We start from the raw sequence: 27,878 nt of genomic DNA, 5'->3' as shown, positions 1-27,878 counted from the left end.
CGAGGCGTCAAGTTCGAGTCCGCCATCGCGTAACTTCGCCGCCAACTTCTCGCGAGAGTTGGCGCAGCAACCTTGCAACGAACGGCAGCTGCTCTCGGGAATCGAGGGCACAAAGGGTGGTGAACTCTGCGGGGAGTTGTCTCCACATTGGAAAACTTCTTCCTGATTTCGTTATGAATTTTAGTTACGGGACGGGCATGGTACGGGGTGATTGTAATTGCTCGACGATATCGGTTAACATTCGAGTAAAAATTCGGGGTTGGGGATATTTCGGAAATTAATGAAATTATTCGTTCGAGAGTAGAGTAGTGATTTATCTTGAAAATTTACACGATTATTAAATTCGTAATTCCATTCTGATTGTTCACGCTTGTAAAAATTTCATCGATGCGAAAAATTTTGCGTAATGCTAGCCTGTATTTTGTTATCACACGTACGATTATATATATATTTTTTTCAACGGGATAAATAATCTGCGTAACTTAATAATAAAATTAAAATTGGATAAAATTTACTTTGCTCGCCCGTTCGTTAAACTCGGGAATCTTCGGATTAAATCATCGAATTTATATTACTCTACTTTCTACGCTGAAATATTATTATTCATGCGAGACAAGGCGGGGAGCACTTTCTACGAATTATGATCGCAGCTACAAACTACACAACAGTACACATACATTAAGCCATTAAAACCAGCCTGCGAATAATTCTCAAGCCCAACGATTAAATCTTCAACCCCGAAATAATTATTCCTGAATAACATACGTATTACGGGAAACAACGAACGACGAAAATTCGATTAGAAATTGGAAACAATTTTCCCCGTTTCATCGTTCTTTCTTCTCTATTCCGATTGTGCGAGAACGGCGAATAAATAGAATGCGGGATGAAGACGCGATCTGGGTGGACCGGCAATCGAGTCGAGATAATACGACGCCATCGCAATTTGGTCCCCGTGTCCTCTATTCACTCGTTTCTCGTCGTTCCGCTGCCTGGCCGTGGTAATGTGCTCAGGTTCCCACGTGCATTAGTTTCATCCCCCGTTAAGAGGATGTGTACGTACGGGGGGAGGGAGGAGATGGCCGAAGTCTAAGCTAGGAAAGGAAGTGGGACTATTCGTGCACGGGAATTTGCCTCCGTGAGCCCCTCCCCGTGTTTGTCTGAGGGAACCCTTAACACCGATCTGATCTTCGCTACAACTTGGTTGTTTTTAAGGAGAGGAGGGAGGGGAGAGGAGATTGGAACACCGAAAACCGAAGTCTTCGTGCCGATACTTGTGCAACATCTTCGTAGCTTCGCCAATTTCAAGGGATTCTCTGCGCGATATACGTGTGCGTACATATACACATACATGTATGTCTACGTGCTATTATATAATACTATATAACTCGAAGTTGGGTTCTTGGAGGGTTGCGGTAGTTTGTAAAACGAGGGGGAAACTTTTGCCTCGAGGATGACGAAGCACCTCGAGCGTAGCCAGGTTCGGAAAGAAATTCGTCGGATGAGATTATTAATGTTTGATCAGAGAGAGGGCCGGGAAAAGTTTGTTTCGAGTTTGATGCGGGCCTCTGGTGGTTACCGTTGAATTTCTGGGAGCGAGTTTTGTTTATCGCGGAAATCGGCAAGCGTGGCCCGATTCGAAACGTCCCTCGATACTTTGCGAATAAATCTAACTCTACGAAGATTGTTCTTCTCTTCGTGTTAGAACGTTTCCTTCTAATTTTATTATTATTCCTCGTGTGTATATATATATATATTTTCATCGTAAGTGCAGCGACAAGGCAATGGAAATCTATCTCGGCGAGTTCTGTTCTCCAAGGAGTCTCGATGCATCACGCGACTTGTTACACTCCGCGCGCCTCCATTACGCGGGAAACAAATTAGACTTGAAGAGGACGGCGACGGAACACAGAGGCTCGTAATTTGCTAAAATGTACTCCCATGGCAAATGTTGTTGTTTTACGAGCGCGTTTGACTTCGGATGACATCTTTTTTAAGACCGATGTACGATGTATTGCTCGTAGCGTGTCCGAAGACACAGCGAAGCCATAAAATGCGGACGTCATAAAAAAGAAAAGAAAAAAGGGAAAGAAAAGTGGACGAGGGAAGCACACCCAGTGGTAGTGATAATGGCGGAGGATTTAGCAGTTAGCTATTTCGCGCAAATAGCACGCGTCATTATTAAATTGTCATAGTTGGCGATAATGAAATTCGAGTTGTGTTAATGTAATATATATTAATATCGCGGTCAAATGTTCGACAATGGATTACGAACATGTTAATTATAAATCTATACCGTGACGCAAACGGCGTTATATGACGTTGTCGTGCGCGATACGGTTGGAGAGCTGGGGAAAACGGGAATGTATATATTCGGAGAATAAGAGAGGAGAGAAATTCTTGGCTCTGGAAATAGACGAGACAATGCGATTGTAAATGGGCACGTAGCGGATAAACGATATTTCGACGCCGAAGGCGGCGGTAGACGCGATCCCCTGAATATCAAGCGCTTAGATGGAATTATTATTTCATATTTCACGACATACTCATTCCCCGAAGAATTGTTGCCTTACATTTTCCTCTCCATCGCGCTGATTGCGTTAGGTTAATCTTCGCAGGCACAAAGGACACCGGTGGAAGAGTTTGCCTCCACTTCCTTTCGGAATAATGAACTTCGTAGTTCTGTATGCACGTTTCAAGGATTAAGCGTTTCCATTGTTTTGCTTCGGTGCACGGTGAGAATGATACATCGAATAATGTTTTTTTGCGGGGACGATGATAATTCGTTGGAGAGCGTCGGTCGATACCACTTATTTCGACTTCGTTTGAACACTTGTTATATCGATAATTTCAGGCCTTTCTTCGTGCGAGAATATTTATCATTGATACGAGAAAGTCCATGCCCGACCAAATTTCGATCTACTCTACTATTCAACGCACTTTGTGGCACGGAACTACCTTTGATTCCGGAGGATAAATTCAAGTTGTGCGTACATACAGACTGAAAATTTATACTCCATACGAAAATATGATATTAATACGAAATGATATTTGATCGGGTTTGAATCAAAAAATTTGCAAAATAAATACGCTAAAAAAAAAAGAAGAAAAAAGAAAAATGTATAGTTTATCGATATATTCAACGATATTTATTAAATTCAAAACACGAAATATCAAAATGTTTCTCTCCTTTCTCCAGCAATTTTTTGCCATCGAATCCCTTTAATTCGCGCGAAAAATCGTTTCGGATGCGAAACGAGGTGAATAAAGGAACGACACAGGGAGTTAGCTGCCCTTTGAAAAGAATGGCGTTAGAATTTACATGTCACTTGCCGCGAAACATGAACGCGTGGCGGTAGAAATGGGACGAGGTTGTACAACGGGGATGGAGACGTGGTAGGATAAAGCGAGAAGGGAGAGAGGGCACGTAGTAATTCACCGGCGCACGTATGCGTGTCCTAAGTGATACTACGTGACGATTTATGCCCCCTCTCAGTACACGCATCCGTGATGTTTGGGTTAACGTTCGCTTCGTGTTCGAAATCGGCGCGATAAAACTGCGTAAACGGAGGGAGAAGAAAAGAAATTTTTCCTTCTCCCTCTTTCTCTCTCATTGTGACGAACATAGAAAAGGAATATCCGTTCTGTTCTGACGGGAAAATCTCGCGATTCGAGAGGAAGGTTTGTTGATCACTTGCAATAATGATTATTAGAATATCGAATTTTTTTGCAGTCGATAGAATTAATTTTGATTCTTGTCTTGGGATAGGGAGTCGAATAGTCGATAAATCGTGCCAGATTTAAAAGCGATTTATCATCGGGCGTTATTTTATCAGGAAAAATAATTTAATCAACCGGAAGATTGTTCGGAATAATTGATTAAAATTCCGGAAGCGATGAAAGTGGATGTCGGCGCCCTGGTGGGAAAATTCTGTGCGTCCTGTCACCTTCGATATTTCCTAATAAATTAACGAGTTTGCCGACAGCAGCTTTTCGATCGGCCCTACTACTAATCTCGGTAAGAGCAAAGTCTCGAAGCTTGGAAAGTTGGACGGATGGGGGTAGGGAAGGTTGGCGTTTAACGCCGCTTTATAGCTTCGCGATAGTCCCTGCCAACGTACTTTCCCTTCCTTCCAGTTAGCAATACGAACTCGTCTTTAATCCTGGGGATAAGTTTTCGGAAAAGATGATTGCTCGACGGGAATCGGTGCCCTCGATTCTCTTTGACTTACATTCGATTCGATCGCTTCCTAACCGATATTTTATGTAGAATCGAGGCGATTAAGATAAATAGATAGTGTTTTCGATGAAAGAATTTCATAATTCTTCGTGTGTTTGATAATTCTCTTTCTTCAAGAATAAAAAAAAAATGAATGCCAAGATCGGAAGAAATATTCTACGAAACAAGCCTATACTTTCCAAATAAAAATTGCGTTCAATTTTTTACCAAGCTCGCCCTAAAATAAAAAAATTCAATATTTATATTCAACGTGATCCCTCAAAACCCAAAATAATTGAGAGAACAATCCAAATATCCTATAAATATTTGACAAAAATATCTACAAAGAAGATACATCTTTCCAACAAAAATTGAATCGATGGCTCGCCTTCGAACAAGTATATACTCAACCTGATTTCTAATCGAACGAACGAACCAAAACGTTCAACGTTTAAACGCCTCGAATATTATTCCGCGCGTGTCCCACGATTATAAGAGCACCGTATTAAGGAAACGAAGAGGTTGCTCGCGATGAGAAATGCAAATCCGTTGGAGGAACAATCTTTGAGCGTGTAAGCTCTCCGGGAAAGTTGGTCGATCTCGCGCACGTTGTAAACCACGCGCGAGAACAGACGGGAAACTTGCACGCGTCTCTGCGACAACAACTTTCTTCAACGGCGTCGTATCGTTGCGCTCGGACGACAACGTTTGTTACCTGAAAAAGTTTCAGTTCTTGCCTGGAGACCCGATCGTGCCTGCCTGCCGGAATATTTTCCTACGGGATAGAGCGCAAAGCACAGTCTTACGCGCATCTATATCAGTCTCGGATTCGCGTAATGGATTCGAAGCTACAAAGTGCGAGGAGAAAAGTTGGCGAAACTTCCGTACCTATCCGCTCGATCCGGCGAGGCTGGCCAAACTTTCCGCCGCCGGTAATCAGCAAAATAAATCTCGAAAGCTCGGAATGGGGATGAGGGAATTAACGAATTCCTCCGCCTCCCGCTCCAACCGTTTGTCGAACCGTTCTCCGGCTTTTAAGGGTTCATCGGTGGCGAATGGGTGGAGATTAAAACACGGGAAACGTGGAACAAGGATTGGCGAAGATCACGTAATTAATCGCGTATTCTTGAAACGATTTCTTTTTCGAACGATCTTCAAGTAGCGTTCATCTCGAAATCGAAACGAGAAGCACGATCTTTGCAACTCTCATCTTTGGATTTGGATCAAGTCGGATTCGAATATTTAAAAAATTCGTGAGCAAAGTTATCTTTGTGCGAGAGGGGAAAAAAAAAAAAAAAGAAAACTCGATCGATTAATCATTTTTTCGTGCGGCTGCTCGTTCTCAGTCGCATACGTGTGCGCGTATCCTCGCATCAGCTCGTTAGCAGACAAATTTGTTTAATAGGATCCAAAGTAAACGGTGTCCACGGTGAACGTACTCTCGGCTCAGAGTTTAAATTGGTTTTTCGCCGGCAAACACGCACAATATTGTTTAACGCAATCAAACTTTCGACAAATTTGTTTCCCGACGTCGGGGCCCGCTTTAATTTATGCGATTAAACAGGTTACGCGCCACGCTGCAGAAATTTGCCCGGGAACCTCTCGAAAGTTCAATACCGAAGTTTCATCGAAATCACATTCTTGTTACGCGCCTCGTAGAATTTCTCCCCCGCCGCTACTTGACAGTTTTATCAAAACAAAATAATTACTTCGACGAGACTTTTCGCGATGGGCTTCGAGGAATGTTCTCCGGAACGAGTCTGTCATGGATGGCGCGCCAAAGAGGCAAGTGGGGAGGGAGGAGGAAAAATACGTCGAATCATTATCAAGGTTTTCTTCTCGTATCGTTCATCTCGATTATTCGCAATATAAAATTTTACTTCGTTTTTATTTTCCTTGTATCTTCGAGTATTCTTCCCTTCAATCTAAATTATACTTTAATGAAAAGTTTCGACTAAATTACCGACGTCCTGGGATAAAGGAGGGAGAAAACATTTTCGAGGAGTGCGTTGAGCTGAGTTTAAGTGCAATTAAATTTTACTTTGATTCGTTCTTCGGCCATCCCCCCTCCCCGTTCTCCGTTGTTCCGCGAACGTTCGAGGGAATGAACTTGTACAATTCTCCTTAGCTGGCGCGAGCACGGGCACCGTTTATTCATCCCGAGGATGATTAATAATTTTCGCAGCAGTGGCTCTACCTACCTACTAAATTAATAACCGTATTTTAATTAAAACGTATGCCTCCTTTCTCGGACGAAAATGCAAGCTTACGAAACGTCTGGAGACGAAAATATTTTTTGACTCCCAACTAAACAACAAATTGCCGAGATCGAAAAATTACTTCTTTCGATTCACGGTCGAAACGATATCTGTTTTATCATATATTTATATTAAAAAAAAAAAAGAATAATAAAAAAATACCTTTCGAGATCATTTCACAGCTTCTTCGTTCGTCAATTTTATTTCCTTCCGAATCGATTTTTCTCGATAAGTCAAAATTGCTGCGTTCTATTTTTCACCCAGCGCCAAGAGAATGTTTAATAAAAGTTCGATTATAAATCGAACGGAAATAGAATGGCGGAAAGCTGTATCGCGTATGGATTCGCATTGGCCGTTATCGTTAATCAGGATTCGCGATACCGCTCTCGATATCGAAAGCCACAGGCGTGATCGATCAACTCGATAAAGCGGTCGCCCATAATTCGGCTGCTTCCCTAGTTATCGACGTTCTCTGCGTTCTCATTTCGATTCTCAATTGAACGTACGCATTCCGAATTTCATGCGTTTAACGAATTCGGCGTTGAACCAAGGAGTTGACACGGCGACGATCTAAAACTTGGCGACAACGAGTCGATTTTCAGGTTTGGCTGCTTGCCTTGGCCGACCCTCGGCCCATATATCTTGTTTCCTTTCCCATTCTTCAATAATGGCGCCTCCGTCCGTCCAGGCCATAAATTCCCTCTTCCAGGATAGAAACGTGTAGAAATCTTGATACGCGGATTATTATTCCGTGTGTCGAGTTACGTACGTTCCTTCGCGAATAAAAAGAAAAGAAAGAGAGATCAGAGATATCGAGATGAAAAATTTGACTTAATATTCCAACTAAACAATTCAATTCGACGCGAGTTTTTCCTCCAAAATCCTGATATCCTTCCCAATCATTCGCCTGTGACGCAAATAATTTTCGAAATAAAACTTACAATCCTAAGTTTTTTCCAACTTTATTCACAGATGGAATATTTTCAAATTGGTGGGAACAGTGTATCCAACCGTGTTTTCTGTCGGAGGGATCTTAATGAAAGTACGCGAGGCATGCGAGGGCAAAAATGTACACACACGCACACACAGAGATTTTTCTATTGCAAAGGTGGTGAAGCAGAAATCGTCGCTCATTTAATAGTTACGCGTGTGCAATTTCCTTGGCCACCGGCAAAAAGAGACGCATGCAAGCCGGCACAATTTTTAATTAAACGTAAACTTGCGACCGACAAAGTTGCGAATTTTAATAACGCATCGCGGCGGCCCTTTTCAACCTCTCTCGTCGCCCGCGCTCTTCCATTTCTGTCCAGAGAACACTTCATTTCCGAAACCTCGTCCAGGCCTGGACTCGCCGCCCGAGCTCGTAAATCCAGCCGAGCGAAAAGGACACAAGGGAGCGAACAAAAGCGTCTTGCGAAATACGCCATTTCCCCTCCCGCTCCCCCACGATACATCCTCAATTCCACACCTTCTTTCCTCGTTCGAGAGAAAGAGGAAACGTAAGAGATAGACATTATCCCCTCAAATTGCGTCTTGCGGTAAATGTAGTAGCAGAGAATATAACCGCGTAATTTCGGATTCGTGACAAGCGATTATCGACTTCCGCTCTTGTTCCACGGGGAAAACTCTCACTTCGTAAAAGTAACCCCCTATCCCCGCGCAACGAAGGGAGGAAACGTTGGAACGAAGGAGGATGGGGTGGCGAGGAGCGAGCTTACGTTTAACGAACCGTTCAACCGTTCCGGGTTCCGTTGTAATGCCGGCTTTTTAAGCTTTTCTTCCGCTTTTCGACGAGCCGTTACCGAGCTTGTTTGCGAGACAACGCCGACGCATCGACTTCCCCTCTCCGTCGTCGTTTCATCGTTCGCATTCTTCTACGCAAGAATTCTACTTTTTCTCTTCGGCTTGAGTATCAGTCGAGTCGGTGGCGAGCATGGCGATTTCGTTGCACGTATTCATGGATGAAGGAATCATGAAAACAGTACACAACGGAAGCAGAAAGAACGACGAAACGACACGATTGGTTTTGTTTTCAACTCGATCCTTTCGAATTGCGCTCATCCCCGAGATCTAGATAATATATTTTGGACAATATCGAAAGCTCGTATTTTGGATTAAGAGATTGAAATTGTCCCGAAGAGATTGAAAATTTCGAGAGAATTTGGAATCTCTAGAAAATATGGAAGTTGGAAAAGATAGGAATTTTTTTGTTTGTATCGATATATAATATACGAGCGATGTATCTTCATTCATATTTGCTTGATTTTTATTGCGCAGCAGATTAAAAAACTTCAGAGGAGAGCACGTGTAGATCACGCGCATTCAATCACGGGCTGCCAATCATCGGTGTATCATTTTCGAAACGTTTCATACACGGCGAAATTCTTTTTCATCCTCGCATTTCTACCGTATTATTCAATCGAACGTCAGCCTCGGAGAATCGACGATAAGGTGATTTATTCGTGTTTGATGTATAACATTCGCCAAAAGATGAACACGTTCATCGATTTCCACCCGTCTCGTAGCGGCTAAATTATTTATCATTTTCGTCGAGCAAACGTTTCTTTTAATTTTAACCGATCGAATTCCGGGCAAGGAAACCGATCAAAAACGTTCACGTTAATTCTCATTATTTCTTTTACTCTACTTCGAATATTTTAAAAACATTCCTCTGAGTGAAATCCTTCGTACAATAATTTCATCGAATAATAACTCTTCTTTTAATTAAATCTCATCATCCCTCTCATCCAACACCAATCCCATCACAACCAAGATCCTCCATCAAACTCGAAATCGTATCTCCGCCCAATCCTCCCCTCATCGATCGTTCACGTTTGACGTTTCTCCAACAATTGTTTTCGCTTTGAGCGAGCCTTCTCGCAACAAGGATCCTTTAAACGGGTTGAAGAAAAGTTGCAGACACCTCTCCGCCACACCCAAAGCGTCGGGGAAGGTTGGAGAATGTGGGGGAAGGGCGGAGGTGGAATGTACAGATGCGACAAATGTGGTCGCGCGTAGTTTGCGAATGGAGGCAGCTGGGGCGCACGACACCCTCCCCCTCCCGTTTCGAAGCATCGCGTGTTCGTCCCCGGACACGGTTAGATGCACGCGACCCCGAATGCGGATCGACGTCCCTTGACAAACTGTTCAGACGATCGGTTCCGATCTTATCCAACTTTAAGATGTTTCGAAGCTGTCGAGATGCAATTTTGCGGAGGAAATTTATGGGGAAAAATGAAGGCGTGAGAAGGTGTGAATGGATGGAAATTGATTTGGAATGACGCATTGTTTTTTCCCCTAAGATCCCGGTGAATTTTAATTCGGATTTGAAGATTTCGATATCTTGAATTTGTCGGAAACAAAGATTGAACTGACTCGAAGACAGAGTCGAATTAAAAAATTCATACGGAGAAAGAGACTTATAATGAATCGGGTAACTTTCTTTTGGCATCTTTTTCAAATTATTTGTCTATCCGATCGAGGAGGATTCTAAAATCACGGATTCTTGGAAATTCATTATCGATACTTAGCAGAGTTTGGTGAAAATTCGTAGAGAAAAATGAAGAAGATGGAAATTTACAATGAATTTTAATTTTCGAAAAATTTGAAGATTTTGGTGCATTAGAAATTTGAAGACAGAGTTGCATTAAAAAATTCATTTTCATACGGAGAAAGAGACTTATAATAAATCTGATAACTTTCTTTTGACATCTTTCTCAAATTATTTGTCTATCCTTATCCGATCGAGGGGGACGTGTACAAAATCACGGATTCTTGGAAATTCACTGCTTCGATGCTTAGGGGAGTTTGCTTACGTGCGGTGGATGCGAAGGATGGAAAACGGGCGGGACGTGTACTACAAGTAAATTATGGCGACCGAATGTTGTTTTAGTCCTGCGGTTGATCCTGGCTGTGTGCGAGCGACGGAGAAACCGCCATCTTAATCGATGGCGAAACGGGACGGATGTTTGTATCGAAGATAACGGTTACCGCGATACAAAGATTTATGCGACGTTTCCGCTTGTACGAACTTTCTCATCGGATTGATTCACTTATCGATAGAAATATATCGATTAACGATATTCGAAACTTAAAAAAAAAAAAAAAAAAAAGAATCCTTGGAACTGCAAATGAAATTAAATTCTACGATCTTAAAGAATACTTTTCTATTTCGAAAGATCAATAAGGCGAAAAAAAGAACAAAGAAAGAAAAGTCGAACGAATCTCTCTTCCGTATCGAGGAAACATTCTCGCTACTCCTCTTAAACTGCCATAATCAAACACCGGCATTTGACGTAACGTTTCCTCCTTGAACAACATCGTCGTCCCTTTCCTAGCGGAAGGAACTAAATTAATTAGCCTGTACGAAAACAAAGTTAGCCGGAGAGACGTGGTTTCTCGAGGCCGAGAGGAGGGTTAAGTAGAGTTTCCCTTCCCTTGGTCGGTCGGCTGGTAACGAAGCGGTGGCTCGAGACCCGAGGCGGGCTCATTCGGCCAGATAAGAAAGACAAAGGAAAAAAAATTAATCACGGGCTGGTGCGCAGAATCCTCCCTTTCCGCTCCATTTTCACGGCTCATTTTTCAAGGATCGCGATACAAGGATCGCGAAGAACGGCCATGAAACGCCGTTTCACAGTGATTTTTCACCACCCGTGAGAAATGGTAACTGCGAGCGTGTCCCGTCGTGTATGGGTGACTCTTACTCGTGTCTCTGCCGCGCCCACCCGATCCTTCACCCGATACCGAGCATCCAGTGAATCGCCGGTGAACTGGCGGTGATCCGTTTCACCGGCTCGTGTCGCTGATCGAAAAGATTCCATCCTCTTTTTCGGAGGAACAGTTTCTACCTCCAACTTTTCTCGAGTGCACGCTCTTTTTACTCGGAAACTACACTTCGTACGTCAGCTTTCCTACTCCGTTTCCTCCTCCGTTCGTCTTCGACGGGGTCGAGCTGTGCGCGATTTGTGTGCTTTTCGATTAGTCGACAGAGAATCTACGACCAGGCGTAGAAAAAGATTATCAAAATCCTGATCGAAAGTCGCTGGGAACGATCAAACGCGGATAATGAATGATTCGAGGGAAGAGAAGATGTTAATCGAAAATTGGTACGAGAGATAGGTGGATATTTTAAAAAATATTTGGCCGAGAGAAGAGAAAATATCTATTGTTTCTTGGAGAATGGAAAGTCGATGGAAACGAAACGATCGAATATCGATGGATAACGTATAGTTGGTTTAATAAAGGGCCACGGGCCACTCGTTGACGAGACTTGAAAATTCGATAATACGGTTAATAACGAGTCCCAACCGGTTAATTAGTGCCTAATGAATTTCGAGCGACGGGGGATAACGATAATAATAAATTATACGCAATAGGTTGTATAGGAGCCGATAGCCGACGCTGCGGTTTAAGCAACAGTCGGCACGATTACGCTCCGGCCCCGGCTATTGATCACTCATTAATGAAACGATCGTCTGATACGTTCGCCGAGTTTCTACCGCGCTCAAGTATCATACACCTCTCGCACGCACTTGACAGCTCAATATTTCATCGTGGTCATCCGGCCTCGATACACCACACCGTGGACGATTACATCAACCCGTTATTACTGGCAGGATATGCGAATCGGTCAGGACTAATATTAATCTTGATCCAAATAATACACCGGTTAATCGCGATAATGATTTCCCCCCCAATTTCCGAGAGTTATTTATTTGTTTATTTTTTTTTCCAAATTTTCTTCTGCTCCTCAATTTTTCCGCACAGTTCGCGATTCTATTGTTTTTCGTTCGCAACGATGCTCGATTCGATGGAATTTGATTTTCCATAAATTGTTTTTAGAAACATATTTGCGATATCGAATATTTTGTAAAAATATTTCCTCTTTTCGATTTCTACGATATTTCGTCCTTCTTTTTGATTAAAATTCACGCGTTAGGTAAATTTGAAGAATTTTTTAAACGGGGAAAAAAAGTAATCAATTTCTATCTTTTCTACGAGTCATCGAATTAATAACGATAAAAACTATAAATTATTCTTTTTTTTTTTTTTTGACAATAATCTTTGTAAACTTTTGTAAAGTGGAGAATTTATAACCAGAGAGAGAGAGAAAGAGAGAGATCTTCCCTGTTTCTTCTTATTCATCGAATTCTTATCGATATATTTGAAGGAGCGTAAGAACGCGTTCGTTCGAGAAGAATACAATAAGAATCCGATAGGAAATGCACGTTTTTCTTTTTTTTTCACCAATCGAGACACGTAGCCATGGAATTCCGTAGAGATTCAAGGAAATATGGAGATTCAAACGAATTCGTTCTCGAAAAAAAGGATATCGCCTTTCTCACCTTTGTGAAAAAGATATTTTCTTTCTGCGCGTATATCATTGCAATTTCACCTCGCTTTGACGCAAATTTCCCCGATTTTCCCCGCTTGATTCGCGCGATTCTAATTCATTAAACGAATGTTCGCTGTCATTTATTCCTAGAGGTAGGTAGTTTACAGTCTCTTCCCGTTTCAGTTACACCTTTCGAAATTATCCTTTTTTTTTTTTCTGCCCCAACTATGCTCGCTACATTCTCGCGTACGCTTCTTTTGAACCATAGCGAAGCGCTGAAACACTCCTAATTAGCTTAATTAGTGCTTTCACATTACCTTCAAATGCTAATGGAATTATGCCAGCGTTCATCGTTACGTTACGCGGCAAAAAAATGCGGCGCATGGAGCGGAGAGGAGAGCGAGAGCGAGAGAGAGAGAGAGAGAGAGAAATAAAGAGATCGAGGGAGAAATAAAGAGAGAAAAGAGAGTCGTGGAAGGAGATGAATGAAAGAGTGAAAGAGAAAAGGAACGGCAGGGAAAAAGGCCGCAAATTCTTTTCCAGGTCAAAGGTTTCCTTTCACGTCATCTGCCGTGCGCTCGAGAGCCGGCGAAAATAAAAATGACCTCGCGAAACGTCTTTTCCCTCTCTCCCTATTTTCCAAGCTGGACAAGCTGGAGAGAGCTCCACCGGACCACCACCACCACCATCCACTTTTTCCACTTCATTTTTCCACCGCGAACAACTTCTTCTTGATTTCACGTTGATTCGACCGTGATTCACGCGGCCGCCCACTATTACCCCCTTCGCTGGAGGGAACGAAATCATAGAGCGGAAGTGGCGGCACTCGAGGCCCATCGCTCGAGGTGAATGAAAATTACCCCCGGTTAATTAGGACGGGCGAAAGGAAGAGAGAAGGATAGGAAAACGGCGTGAAAAGAAATTTCGAACGATGCATTTGCCTGGACGACTTACCGATCTCCAAGTATTTCTGGTGCACCGGGTCGTATTGATCCCACGTCAGGCTCCGGAAACGGCTTTTCTCCCGGCTGGCGGGCAGAAGCGTGTCGTTTCGACCGTGGTGATCGATCACGTTCGGGTTCCTGCAACGAAAACGTAAATCGTTGTTTAGATATGTTACGTACGTGTGTACATCGGGATCCATTCGGATCGGCGGATCGCAGTTATAGCACAGTACCAGGCTGCGGTCCGGACGTATTTCAACCCCCTTTGTGCTCCCTTCCCGGGATATATTCCCGGTGTGTTTCATCTTGGCCGGGGCAAACGCGCCGTTCCAATACCAGTTTCTCACACTTCATTTGCGCGGACTCGAAGTAAACAGTTCCCGAGGAACTCCACCAATTTCTTCGCCCCGCCCCTTTGCGCGATCGATATCGATAAATTCGCCCTTTTAACAACGAGTGAATCCTTCTTTTCACGCAAAAACATGTAAAACTTGGCCGAAGGATTGACGGATCTTACTTTCGTCCTCCCAAACGTAATCTCTTCTACGAGATCTGAATCCAATGTCCACTCGTACGCGTCTAATAAGGGAGCTCGTTTAGTATGTTCTATCGAAGCAAGCATATGCCAATCCGTCTACTTTCGTCGATTCTCATTAACCTTGGCCAGTGAAACAAGTTGAGGAGGCCTTGTCCGGCGAATTAACGCAACAAGTAGGAAATTGAAAGTGAATTAAGCCGCGACGTGCGCTTTGTTCGCGCGTTTTCAATCCGACCACCTCGGTAAGAACACTGCCACTGTGGAATCCGTGATGCGGAGGGGAGGCGATTCGAGACACGATCGTGGCATAACTCACTATCGAATTTACTTGTGCATACGAGAGAAAGGTGGTCCTCGTCCCGACATCCGTTCTGCCCCGTCGTTACTTCGCCCCCCTCGCCTCTATCCGGTGTTTACAGGGGCGATACACGCGTCCCTTTCGCTCGGATCGAGAATGGATGGAAGAATTGTGCGACGGGGAATTAATCGAATCAAAATCGATGGCATAAAATTTACGGTTCGGATGGATCGTTTAAAAAAATTAAAATCTCGAAACGAGATTTTGTCGAAGAATTATTTCTAATTCGATTCAGTTTTGAGATATAAAATATAAAATGGCGGGATAGAATAAATTGTAGGAGATGCGTTAACGGGAGATGGAGATTTTTATTTGGCCGAGTTACACTACGGGTGGCGGTAAGGTGATCCGAAGGCTGAAAGCGACGTGAGTGCACGAAACAGATAGCTGCCAGCGAGACCTTTCCTGTTCCCAAGAGACGCGGATCCTGATGCCGACCGATGGAGAACAAACATGCTCTTTTTACGAGCGAGGGAACATGCGGCGGGGAAACCGATTTTCCAGCGAGAATTCGATTTCCATTTCCGTGGAAGGAACGTCGAAAACCTTGGATTCGGACAGGTATCGATACTTAAAATTGCTCGATCGTAAAAATTCGATTCACGCTTGAAAGAAATAGCTCGTAAAAGGAACAGTTCGTTAAAACGTTTTAATTGTCAGAGAAGCGATAAGAACAAGACAGGGAAAAACCGATTTCTCGTCCGACGATGAAAAATCACTCCTCTTTCTCTTCGAGTATAATTTTTTGCACGGAGAACAGAATTATTACACGGTAATAAATAGCAATACCATTAAAAAAAGAAAAAAGAAAAACAGAAGAAATCGAAGAGAAAAGTAATCGAAAATAAAGATTCTCGATCTCGCGTCGAGGGGAAATTTCTGCGAGGCAAAATTTAATCGGTGGGAACCAATCGATCGGATTCTATGACGCGCTCTTTAAAAGCTACTTTAAAAAACCATCGATTCCAGTGATTCCGACGTGATAATGGAGAATCGTGGCCTCGTATTATTCAACCTTTCCGATTCCCCGAGATTTATAGCCGAACAGGGGATAAATGTTAAATTTCGCAACGTTTGATTTTGAAGCGGTTTGATGAATCGCACTCCCGAGCTGCAAAATATTTTCCTGCTTGGCAAATAATCGAAGGGTGGAATTGGCCTCGTGGGTGGATGGCCGCACGCCTGCGGGAAAATGATGCGCGATGCAAAACACTCCGATATTCTTTCCCTCCATCGGCTTTACGAGCGAAATAATCAATCAGGGGAAAGATTTCGAAAATCTTCTCCAGCTTCGTTCGCTTTGTTCTTCGGATCATGACTCGAAAGTTAAATAAGAAAGATTACGAAAATCATTAGCTTCTATAGCTTCGTTCCTTTTGTTCTTCGGATCATAAAGTTGAATAAGAGGAATGCATACGGGAAAAACACGAAGACTTCTTTCAGACCACGAACGGAGAAAGATATTTCATCCTCTTCGATATTTTTCCCTTCCATCAATGAAACAATCATAAGAAAGATTTCGAAAATCATTAGCTTCTTTCGCTTTGTTCTTCGGATCATGACTCGAAAGTTAAATAGAAAGATTCTAGTTTTTGGTTCGCTTTCTTCGGATCACGATTCGAAAGAGCAATCGCGACCAAGATTGGTGAAACAATCGGGGGAAAGATTTCGAAAATCATTAGCTTCTCTAGCTTTGTTCTTCGGATCATGAAGTTAAATAAGAGGAATGATAGCGGGAACACGGAAAGATTCTTTTAGATTTCGAATGGAGAAAGAATCTCCATCAGTCATGAGAAAGATTCAGGAAACAAAGATTTCGAAAATCATTAGCTTCTCTAGTTTCTAGCTCTCTTCGGATCACGATTCGAGAGAACAATCGTGACCAAGATCAGTTTGGCGAGCATTAGGGAAACAATCGGGGGAAAGATTTCGAAAATCATTAGCTTCTTTCGCTTTGTTCTTCGGATCATGACTCGAAAGTTAAATAGAAAGATTCTAGTTTTTGGTTCGCTTTCTTCGGATCACGATTCGAAAGAGCAATCGCGACCAAGATCAGAGTATTGGTGAAACAATCGGGGGAAAGATTTCGAAAATCATTAGCTTCTCTAGCTTTGTTCTTCGGATCATGAAGTTAAATAAGAGGAATGATAGCGGGAGACTCTTTTTAGATTTCGAACGGAGAAAGAATCTCCATCCTCTCCGATATTTTTCCCCTCCATCAGTCATGAGAAAGATTCAGGAAACAAAGATTTCGAAAATCATTAGCTTCTCTAGTTTCTAGCTCTCTTCGGATCACGATTCGAGAGAACAATCGTGACCAAGATCAGTTTGGCGAGCATTAGGGAAACAATCGGGGGAAAGATTTCGAAAATCATTAGCTTCTCTAGCTTCGTTCGCTTCGTTCTTCGGATCATGAAGTTAAATAAGAGGAATGATAGCTGGAAACACGCGAAGACTGTTCTCAAATCTCGAACGGAGAAAGAACCTCCATCCTCTCCGATATTCTTCCTCTCCATTAGCTTTACGAGCATTCAGGGCAAGTATTCAGCATCGCGAAACAGTCGGGGGAAAGATTCCGAAAATCATTAGCTTCTCTAGTTGGCGGATCACGTTTCGTTCTTCGGATCACGACTCGGGCGAGCAACGAAGATCAGTTTTGCGAGCACTCGCGAAACAATCGGGGGAAAGATTTCGAAAATCGTTAGCTTCTCTAGTTTCTCTAGTTGGCGGATCACGCTTCGTTCTTCGGATCACGACTCGGGCGAGCAATCGTGACGAAGTTAAACAAGAGGAATGATAGCGGGAAAGACTTGTCTCGGATCTCGAAACGGGGAAAGAATCTTCCATCCGCTTTAATTCTGTAATTAAAGAGGTAAATGGTAATTCTCGGACGCTCTAATTGTGCTGCTCGCGTTTAAAGCGCCAGTCCCTGACCCGTTTTCGGGTGAAGTATCTTTGAACAGAAGTTCCTACAGGCCGATGTACAGTCACGAATTCGGTTTTAGTGGATCAAGTGCTTAAAGAGGCGCGCGTGTCGTATTGGGGTTGGATTAATAAGGTGGCGGCCGTTATCGCGTTAATTTTCTTCACTCCGAACAACCGGATATGATCTCTCCATAGCTTTTCAAAATCCTCCTTTCGACTGTTCCCATAAACCAAATTTTGCGAATTACAATCGTTATCCCCAAAAAAAGCAATCCCACGACGGAGAAACCTCGAATTGTTCGCTTTCTTTGATCGAATCGGTGACGTTTGAACCCTTCTTTGAATCCTCCACGATTCGAGGAACATAATGGATGCAGTTCTCGAGTCTCGGAAAGGTTCACGGCAAAGTCAAACGTTTCACGCGTTGACCTCGTCCGTTTCGAGACGCGCATAATATTAGGGCGATCCAGGTATCGTGCAACTGACACAGACAGATAGATAAACCGGATGTCACAGATCCGGTAATCGCGCGGGGGCAACGATAATCCATAAATGGGAGCGTCGCACAAAAGCTCTCGAATCCACGAAACACCGGCTGTCACCCCGGCTATCCCGACATGGCTGCACTTTCGTCAAAGAGAGACACCGGTCTAATGCGATTTCCTGTTTCCTTCCCCTTCTCCCCCTCTCTTCGTGTTCGTGATTTTAGACGGATAAGCCTATCGCGCGAAGGTTACCGATGCTCTCGCGATTGTTAAGGGTGATAATTTTCGCATTGCCCACCAAACAATTGCGCACAGCTCCTCTGGTCGGTCTAAATGGAATATTTAGACAGGCATAATGGAGCTTGTTACGTTCGTCAAGACAAACGTAATATAGGTTCAAAGGTAATTAGGAGATGTTTCCAGCGATCGAGCGAGTGTAAAATGGAACGCGTCTGTTATCATCGACGAATGAATAATAAATCGTGGGTCAATTTTCTTACCCCTCTACAAGTGTCTCATCGAGTGTTATTTTCTCGCAATTTCTCATAATTTATTCCTCTCCGTCGTTACTTTTGTCGTCAATTCTTGGTTTTCGTTCGAAGGAATAATAAAGAAAGAAAAATAGAAATGGCGGAGGAGGGGGAATGGCGCGAGAATGAGTCGAATATTTTCAAGTTTCTCATTTATTACCAGCTTTCGAAAATACGCTCGACTTTGAAGTGCTCACGTTTTCAAGGTATTCAGGGATCTCACGTTTCAGAAAGGCGCGATGAATTCTCTCGCCTCCATTCTTCTTCGACGCGCTGTTTTGCGACACTGAGACGAACAGAATGAGAATTCGAGACGAACATGAAAGCTGGAAGGACGTCCGCGTTTTCTTTCTCCCTCCACCCCTTCTTCCTTGTGCAAAGAGTGGCCCTTTATCCGTTTCCCTACGATATTTGTCGACTAACGTGGCAGCAAACTTTTCAATGTTCAGAACGAAAAGATATTAGAACTGGAGACACGAATTCCGAATTTGGAAAAATTATAACTTGGCTGTAATTTAATGCAAACGTTAACAATACTTGGGGAAGAGGGAACAAGAATTACGGACCTTCTACGAACATTCTACGAATATTTCCGTTTGAGAAAGGTGACAGAACGTTAAACGGAATGTCGACAAGCTAAAATTTTTGTCAATCCTCGAATTGATTTATTTTACTTTAATTCTACGATGGATCCTTTCCTCATAAGAATAAGATTCGCGGGAATAAGAATGTCTCGCGAATTTTTTTTTACGTGATTTTTCATTTTAGTTAATCATCGCTTATTCTTTCAACAGTGGATGATCCTTGATTGTCCGGATATCTTGGAATCACATATGAAACCGAATTCGGTTTGGCCGTGATCCAAAGGGATTCGAAATTGCGATGGGTCGAAGATTGGCCCGGCGGCGAGTGAATAAGCAGCCGTAGAAAAGTTGGCAACCGGTGCCAGACACCTTTCGTCGAGCCTTCTTGCGGATTGTAATCTCGTAGAGGCGTGTGGCTGTCAGTTTGCTCCGCTCTAAGCTGACGGAAATCGATTAGGCGTGACGAGGATGTTTCGGCGTTCGCACTTTTTCAGCTTCGCTCGATCGAATTCAAGCGCGAGAATTCAATTGCGAACAACCAATTCCGTCAAATGACCGTGCGTATTTTCTCTCTCTTTCTCTCTCTCTGAAAAGAGCAAAGAAGAAAAAAGAAAAAAAAAAGAAAAGCCTTTTTCGAGTTCACCGATTCAATAATCCTCGATACACGCAATAGCATTAAATCTTAAAAGTGTATTTCATTGTTCCCGTGAACGTTCCCATCAACTCGTGGATGCGCCAGCTGATTAAACAATCACCCAAACACAGTATAATCACGGATAAATTTCACCGAAAATTGGCTCCTCTCTATTATCCACGAATTAATGATAGCGAGACTGACAAAGTTTCATTTCCCAAATGCATCGTTCTATGGAATTCGTCTTTTTTCCTCTCTCTCTCGTTTTATCGAAAACACGAAATACCAACGGCTCGTTGGAGAACTAACGTCTCGTCTAACGGACGAATTATTTTGATTAAAATTGGCCCACGATCGATCGTGCACCATCGATTCCGATAACGAACGATTTTTCACCGATAATCCCAATCCACCGCGCCACTATTTCATTTAACGAGCCACTTCTCTCCAATTTCGTCTTTCCTCCTCTTTCCTCGCCAAGATGGAACGACTCGCTCGTTACTCGAAAATGAAAAATAGCGGAGAAAAATCGTAACAAATTTCGAAGGCGCGATATCGTCGAACGCGCTATGAAAGGGTTTCCAAGAGTTGCGGTATAAACCGGCCGTTGAACAGATATGCATTCCATCGTAATTACAAGCGCTAAATCAACGTTATAACTTGCCACCACGGCTTTCCCTTCCCCTCCATTTCGCCTTCTCTTTCCACACGCGTGTCGTTTACCACATTCTTGGCCGCCGCCACTGCAGAATTTCCCGCTGATACCGACGAAAAAGCTTCATATTCGGGATTAACACCCGCTTTACGAGCCCACGAACACCGGGCTAAAGACAGTCTCACCCTCCCTTTCAGATATAACCGGTGCCACGCGCACATCTTGAAATTGCACCAGCTATTCGTCGCGCTCCCGTATTTTTCTCCTTCCCACGATTTCGATATAACTAGAATTGCCCGTTTCATCCCCAATCTCTCTCTTCCTTCCCGAATTTACTACCCTTATATTCTCTCCTCCTTCTTCGGATTCCTTTTTTCTTTATTTTTATTTTTCTAAGCTCAACTTTACGTCTTCCTTTCCCCTGCGCGAGTAATTACGTCTTCGCGCAGAAGCTGGAATTCCAGACGCGCAATCAACAGAGAGAATTCTGTCTCGCGGATCTTCCAAGTTCAGTAAAATCGTGTTCCGAGGAAATTTGATCGAAAGTTTGGATCGATCCAAGAAGAAAGTCCATTTTTCTCTATTAATCCACGAAAGGATCGAGCGAGGGATTTTTGTACTCAACGTTAATTAGACATCTGCCAGATTAACGGGGGCTTTGACTGTGCATAAAAAGTATATCCTCCCCTCCAGAATGATACCACCCTGCCTCTCTCCTTCGTTTCATCCTTCCTTCGTTTGCCAAGCTCGCAATAATTACGGGTAGTTGTACGATCCCGTTGTCTATCCGCTCCCACCCTCTCCGCCGAGGGGGGTTGCTTCGTTGCGAGATAGGTGGCGGTGGGTCGAGTTTCGGGAGAATATTAAAGTTTGCTCATTAACCGTTGATGCATTGCTCTCTCTCTTCCACCTCTCCCCCCATTCCATCCCCAACAGCGACACACTGCTCGAAGAAAGAGCGAACACCCCATTTTCTTGCCGCGACAACGCCGCAAAACGAATCTTGTTCGACGTACGACACGTTGGAAACTTAATTAAACGGATATTGGCGTGACGCCGCTCCGTTAGATGTTGCTGTAGCAAAATGGCCGAAATTAAATTGCGCGTACTTCGCGAGATATTCCACCAAGATTTTTTATTCGTTTAATCCAAATAAGGGAAATACGTTCACTTTTTTTTGAGGGAGAATAAAATAAAATAAATACGAAATAAATGGAATAATAATGTTGAAAAACTTGGCGAAATGATCGAACGGAGCGAGCAGCGGAGGAAACGACTGGCTAATGAAAAGGAAAAAGGGGTGGAATTTTAGGGGTGGAATGGTGTCGCTAACGCGATCGTCGCACCGCCGGTTTCATAACGCGCATAGTGGTCGCGAAATCCGCTCAGTTCCCGTTTATGGAATGTGTTTAGAGAACGATAGAGCGTGGGTGGACGGTGCGAGGCTCAATTACCCGCTACCTGCCTCCACGCGTTTCGTAAATTGCTATTAGCGGTTTCGTGTGCCCGGTGAAATTGTTTCGGTCATCTCTGTACATATATCTTTCCTCGCGAAAAATAAAGAAAGAAAGAAAGAAAGGGAAAAGAGAGAAAGGTTTGCACGCGCGTATAAAATTTTGCGAAAATGCGTTCAACTTGCGTGAAACGGTCGATTGCGTAATCGCGCTGTTACTTATTGCACTTTACAGCCTATTAATGTTACTGCAATTATCGCATTTGCGCGCTCGCTAGGGTTAATAATGGAATTCACGCGTCGCTGAACAATCGACCACGCTGATTTATTATTGAATTAACCCATTCATTTGCGCCCAATCGACGCGGAATTCCAGCCTGTATATCGCGTATCGGTGGCCAGGAAATTTCTAACGTTTGCAACCGGCGTTTAGCAATCTTGCGACATTTACGGAACGGAAAAAACATCCCTCGACCGTGGCCGGTAATCGAGCGACACGCTCAATGGGTATCGAAATAATATCGCGGCCATTAACCGTGTAGCACTGAATCAGGTGAACACCGCCCAGCGCCGATAGAATGCGAAATTAATCGAATTCCGGTTGTTATTGAACGTCAGTTGAAACGACGCGCGTAAAATTTGCCGGGAAATTTTCAAGCGTCGCATTTTCGGACTCGTTTCATTCGAGTTCTGGTCGAATCGATTTTCTGATTAAACTCTTTCACCGAAGAAAGAAATTAGAGTTTTAGAATAAAAAAGAAGAGAAAAAAAAGTAACGTTCCATTTTTAACAACTTCGATAATTCAAAAGAGATTCAAGAGGATTGGAAATCGAAAAGGTTTCGCTTCGAAATCGTTACGGAAAAATAAAATTCTCATTGATTAATCGATTAATGATAACGAGGATAATTTCCTGCTTCATATATGATGAAACGTATCAAGAAATCGTAAACCTTTCGAAGCTCGGGGATTGTTGGTGGAGGAAAGCCTGGTTAACTAGGTGTACCAGGTGTAATTACCAGTTTGCCGAGCGCGTGTAAACCTTGGGCTTGGTATTGGCTAGTCACCGTTAAAAGTTTCGCTCCCGGTTTAATTGGTAACATTTAGATTCGAGGAAAGTTGCCGATAGCGGCGGTATCACCGGAACTTTGTTGTCTCTTATTTGAGCCGTATTTGCAATTTAAACGACAGAGCTAATGGACGCGAGACACGTAATAAGTCGCGTGTTACGATCGAGCCATCTGGTGTGCGCGTCGCGGTGCGCTGGTGTGGTGAATTCATTGGCATGAAATCGCGTGTTCGCTCAGCCAATGGTCGGTCGATTGTCAATTAATTCATGGTAATGGCGTCTGATACCGAGACTGGATCGAATTTCGGGGGAGGGGAAAGATTGCGCGGATTTAAAAGCATCCGAAAAGAGAGCTTGGTTTTTCTCGATAATTTAAGATCGGCGGCGAATCGGGAACTCGTGAACTTGAATAAATAAAAGACGACGCGGTTTAACGATAACTCGAGCGATTTCGAAAGCTGAAAAACACGAAACTTTTAACTTGAGAAAACTTTTTCCTGCGAAAAAGTTTAAATATCCTAAATTTCTTTCTCTATTTCACACACTTTTAACTCTCCAATTGAATATTTAGAATTACCGCGATAATAACAATGGTGGATATAAACTTTGGAATTAAAATATCGAGTGGCAGTGCGATCGATTTATAGAAAACAAAAAAATTGGAAAGTTTATTTTAACGTGGAAAATAAACATGCTGTTCGATCATTTTGACATTTACTAGCTAGCTTATTGTACGCCAGCTCGTACTCTTTTCTACAAACTGATTTTTGCTTCCTTCCTCTGTCGCGCGGTACGATAACCTGGGTTGTATCTATTGATTCGTTTCCTCCGTACGATACCACCCATCGATCCATCCATCCATTATGCATAGCGCGAGAGAGAAAAACCGTCTAACCGTCGACTAACCTGTTGCAAGTCGCGTTGCGGAGAGGGATTCGGTAGAATTTTCAAACAACTTTCAGCTCGCCTGTGCAAAACACGCAGAAGCGAAGAAGTCTAAGAGTGTTATTCCTTCGATTGTTTACAGATTTATTATATGGACAATTTGCGGATAATTCAATACTTTACTAGCGAATAAAATCGCTCGATTCACTTTTATCGTTACGATAAAATGGGCAACGATCTAATGTTTTACCTTGATTCCACGTTTGCTTTATTTTTCTTCGTCAGAGGCGAACTTATAATTAAGCGACAATTTCAAAGTTACAAACCGCAACTCGTATATCCATTCTTGTGTCGGTTTATCTCCTTTTCTGGATGAAGTTCCTTTCTTTTGTTGGAATCTCTCTGCGCTTCCATACACTTTCTTTCTTTTTTTTTTTTTTTTTTTTCGGTCATGTTTTCCTTCCTTCACGCGGCCGCCTGCTATCTGTTTTACTCCGGCCAGTTGTTCTTCTTTACGACGCTCCTTCCGGAGAGTCAAGAAAATGATATAAACTCACGCGACAAAACTTTTCTAGGGACCGGTACCGCTATTCCAACTTTCGCCAATAATCTTCCTCCTAGCAGGATCTCTTTACCAGTCGAGAAAGTATCTTTATTCTACAAAAACATTGTAAATCGGATTTCTTTAGCTTTGCAACCAAAAGGAAAAGAGGATAATTTCTTAACTACGTTCGAGTATTACGATCGTTCTTCTCCTTTCTTTTCCTTTCTTTTTCTTCTCTTTACGATCTCCTGGGCTCTTAAAATCTCTAGAAGATCTAATCATCTCGCAACCTGTAATTTCCAATTACCTTATTTTATTATGTTGACAAATTTTGTTCAAAAAAGGGTCGAACGAACCGGAGTGTGTACGTTCTCTCGAGCTCAACAATCGTTAAAACCGCGACAAATAACGAAAAAGAAGTTGTAAATAAAAATCCGATATGTTTTACTCGCGCTATAAAAGGTTACTTACTTTCCAGAGAAATTCCCTTCGACCAAGCTTAACACCGTTCCCCCGAATCGCGAAACTCGGATACAATTTCGCCGACAATACGGTTTTCATCCACGGAAATCGGCACGGCACCGTGTTAACGACCGAACAGCGCAGAGTCCACGGTAAATAGACGTATAGGATACGATGCCTGTAAACAATAATTTAGCATAATCGCGCGGACTAAACGTTACGGCGTCCCAATAACCGCGAGCGTGGCAATCGCAAACAGTGTCGCGGCAGCGGCGTACTTTACTCTCGTAATCCGCCGGCAAACACACCATAATACAGACATACGTGGCAACGGCCCCTCGAAACTGTCCTTAATGCCCTTTACTCGCCAACACGCGCGCTCTTCGACGCTTCCACTTCGCATTCCACCTCGCGAACCTTGTTTCTTCCGCCGCGACCGAGATTTCCGCGAGCGGAATTGTTCGTATTGGATGGAAGATTATGGAAATGTGTATTTTTTGGTCGCGCGCGATCCAAGCTTGGCCAAGATTTAGAGATTGCGTTTTTTAAACTCAATATCTCTTGTAACTTGTTCTGCGAGGGAATCGATGCGAAACTTTGCGGGATTTTGCAAGATGTTCCGTGGTATAATTCGATATAAAAATTTTACGTATTCTTCAATCAAAGATTGTCTTGGAGTTGGTTTGTTATTTACCACGAAACAACGCATTCTTCCCTAAACAATTAAACAATTACTGTCAACGAAGCGGCGATATAATAGGCTGCGTTAACGCCACGGCTACGTTTAAACACTATAAATCCGGTGAATGCGGTGTTAGAATCAATGTCGTTGTCCATTAAAGCTGGATCGAGCGATAAATAACGGGGGAGGTGAACACTTAAAACTTTGCACTGGCACGTTAACCCGTTACGAGACAAGGTTAATTTGACCGGCCATCCCATCCCTTCTCCATCCCCGCCACGCCTCCGCCCAATTACAACCCCCTTTGATACTTGCAGATAATAGATTATTATATACGATAACGTCGGCCGCGCTCACCACGGATTCGCAAATTTCAAATGGCCGCGATATCGATTTCGTATTTATTATCGCTCCGCCGGTAACGCAGTTTATCATAATTTACGGCAAATAGGGGCGGCCCCGTCCCGTCACACGTCGTAATTCAACCCTGACTGACGCTAACTCCGCAGGATTATCCCTTATGCCCACCTGGATTCACCTCGTCACGCCACCCCTCCCCCCTTATAGACCGCGTTTAGTCGCCATTTTTTCCCCTTCCTTCTCACCCGTCAACCTTCATCCCGTATAATTGACAAAGATGATGGATTCACCGCCTCCCTGTTTGATCCTTCGTTAGGCGCGACAGCTTGTTCGCGAATTATCCTTACTACAACGGCCTTGTCGAGTTTAACGTGTAACGAACGACGTGTCGCGCGATCGAATTGTCGCGTAAATAAAAGGAAATAGCTCGCTTTTCTCGCGGCTACGAAAAGATAGGATGATACAAGAGAGTAATCGAACGCGAGGGAAAGAAACGCCTCGTGCCTTTTACAAATTTTACAGCTTCTTCATTAAGATTTTATTACGTTGTCGTGAAAGGAAATGAAAAATAAAAATTCGCACAGCGTGGAACGGAGTAAGTTTGTAAATTCCACGAAGAAAAAAGGAAAGGAAAGAAAAGAAAAGAGATAAGAATTTCTGACCCAGACTCCCGCGAGAAAGAATATCCCCCGGTCGGCAAATAAAATTCAGTTTGCCTGTGGGCTGGCTCCCCTTATCGCGGGGCAATTTATATTCTTGCTTCTAAATTACCACGAATTTTCAGAGGATCTTGGCGGTTGGTCGGTCGAATACCCCACCCCGTTTTGTCACCTTCCGTATGGAAACGTAGAACGCAAGCGGGAAGAGGATGAAAGTTTGTTGCCAATAATGGAAATGGAGAGCGCATTCAAGTAGAGATTGCGTCGTGTGGTAGATTGCCGGGACGTGGTTCAAAGCTCGGCCAGACGAGTGGTGGCCGTTCTCTCAACTTTTTCTTCCCTCAAAGAGAAAAAGCTGGATCCCAGGAATAAGGCTTTTGTCAAGGTTATGTCTCGAAACTCGTTCGAATTTTTCGCTCGGGGCCGATGTTCCTCCTCTCGTGTATGCTTTTCTCCCCCCTTACACTTGTTTCCATTTTCTTCGCTTTTTCTTCCGCCCACGGAAAAGACAAAGCTTCCTCCCAAAACTGTATATCCACGATGCTTTTTAACCACGTTTCGACGTGATTGTACCGAAGAAGGTCGGTGGAACCTTGGAGAGATATTTTCGTCGCTTCACGATGTTCCACTTATGTATCGAACTTTATCGATGTACCGATACGATTAATATGTTATTAAATTGGTTATTAAAATTAATGTCGCACGATGGATGTATGGATGTCACCGGCATGTCTATTAATATGCGCCATGTAATGGTCGAGTATAATATAATAGTTGCAATACGATTTAAATTATGATAGTTACGCAATTTGCAATGAAAACGGGTCAGTAACGGCACACAAATTCGATTAATCGTGAAACAGAGATACAGAGAGCCGAAAGTGTTGATAATTTTCTTCCCTTCGTCGCGACATTTGAATTTGTCCATGCAACTTCATCCCATTAATTCTTAATTGACCATTAAAAGAAAAAGAAAATTACGAACTTTGAGTAAGGATAGATATTTCCAAGTTGGATTTCACCTCAAAATCCAAGATACGTCAAATTTAATAATTCTTCTTTGTCGTTCGAGGATAAACGATTCCACTCGATCACACCTGATTGATTTACTCGTCGATTTTTCCTTATTTTTTTTTGACCATCCTCTCCTTCTCTCTTCCTCTCTTCAATGAGAATAAGAGAAAGAGAGAGAGAAGACAGAAAGAGCAATCGGAAGCTGGGCGAAGCAGCCGTTTAAATCGTTTCTAGAGCAAGTAGCAGCAGACTGTGTGCGCCGGACACAACGGACGACTTTTTCCAAG

At 43.2% G+C, this 27,878-nt stretch overlaps 1 protein-coding gene across 5 annotated transcripts in view; it reads right to left on the bottom strand.

Moving 5' to 3' along the window:
- LOC107993573 (neuroligin-1) overlaps positions 1-27,878 on the bottom strand; it is a 278,033-nt gene that overhangs the window by 30,668 nt on the left and 219,487 nt on the right. For all 5 annotated transcript variants that reach the window (XM_062079448.1, XM_062079447.1, XM_062079446.1 and 2 more), the window contains one exon: positions 13,766-13,893. In XM_062079448.1, the coding sequence (XP_061935432.1) occupies positions 13,766-13,893 (128 nt within the window). The remainder of the gene's footprint in view (positions 1-13,765; positions 13,894-27,878) is intronic.

The sequence above is a fragment of the Apis cerana genome, linkage group LG9, assembly GCF_029169275.1.
Source record: "Apis cerana isolate GH-2021 linkage group LG9, AcerK_1.0, whole genome shotgun sequence".
Classification (NCBI taxonomy): domain Eukaryota; kingdom Metazoa; phylum Arthropoda; class Insecta; order Hymenoptera; family Apidae; genus Apis; species Apis cerana.
This window is presented reverse-complemented; position numbering and strand designations above follow the sequence as displayed.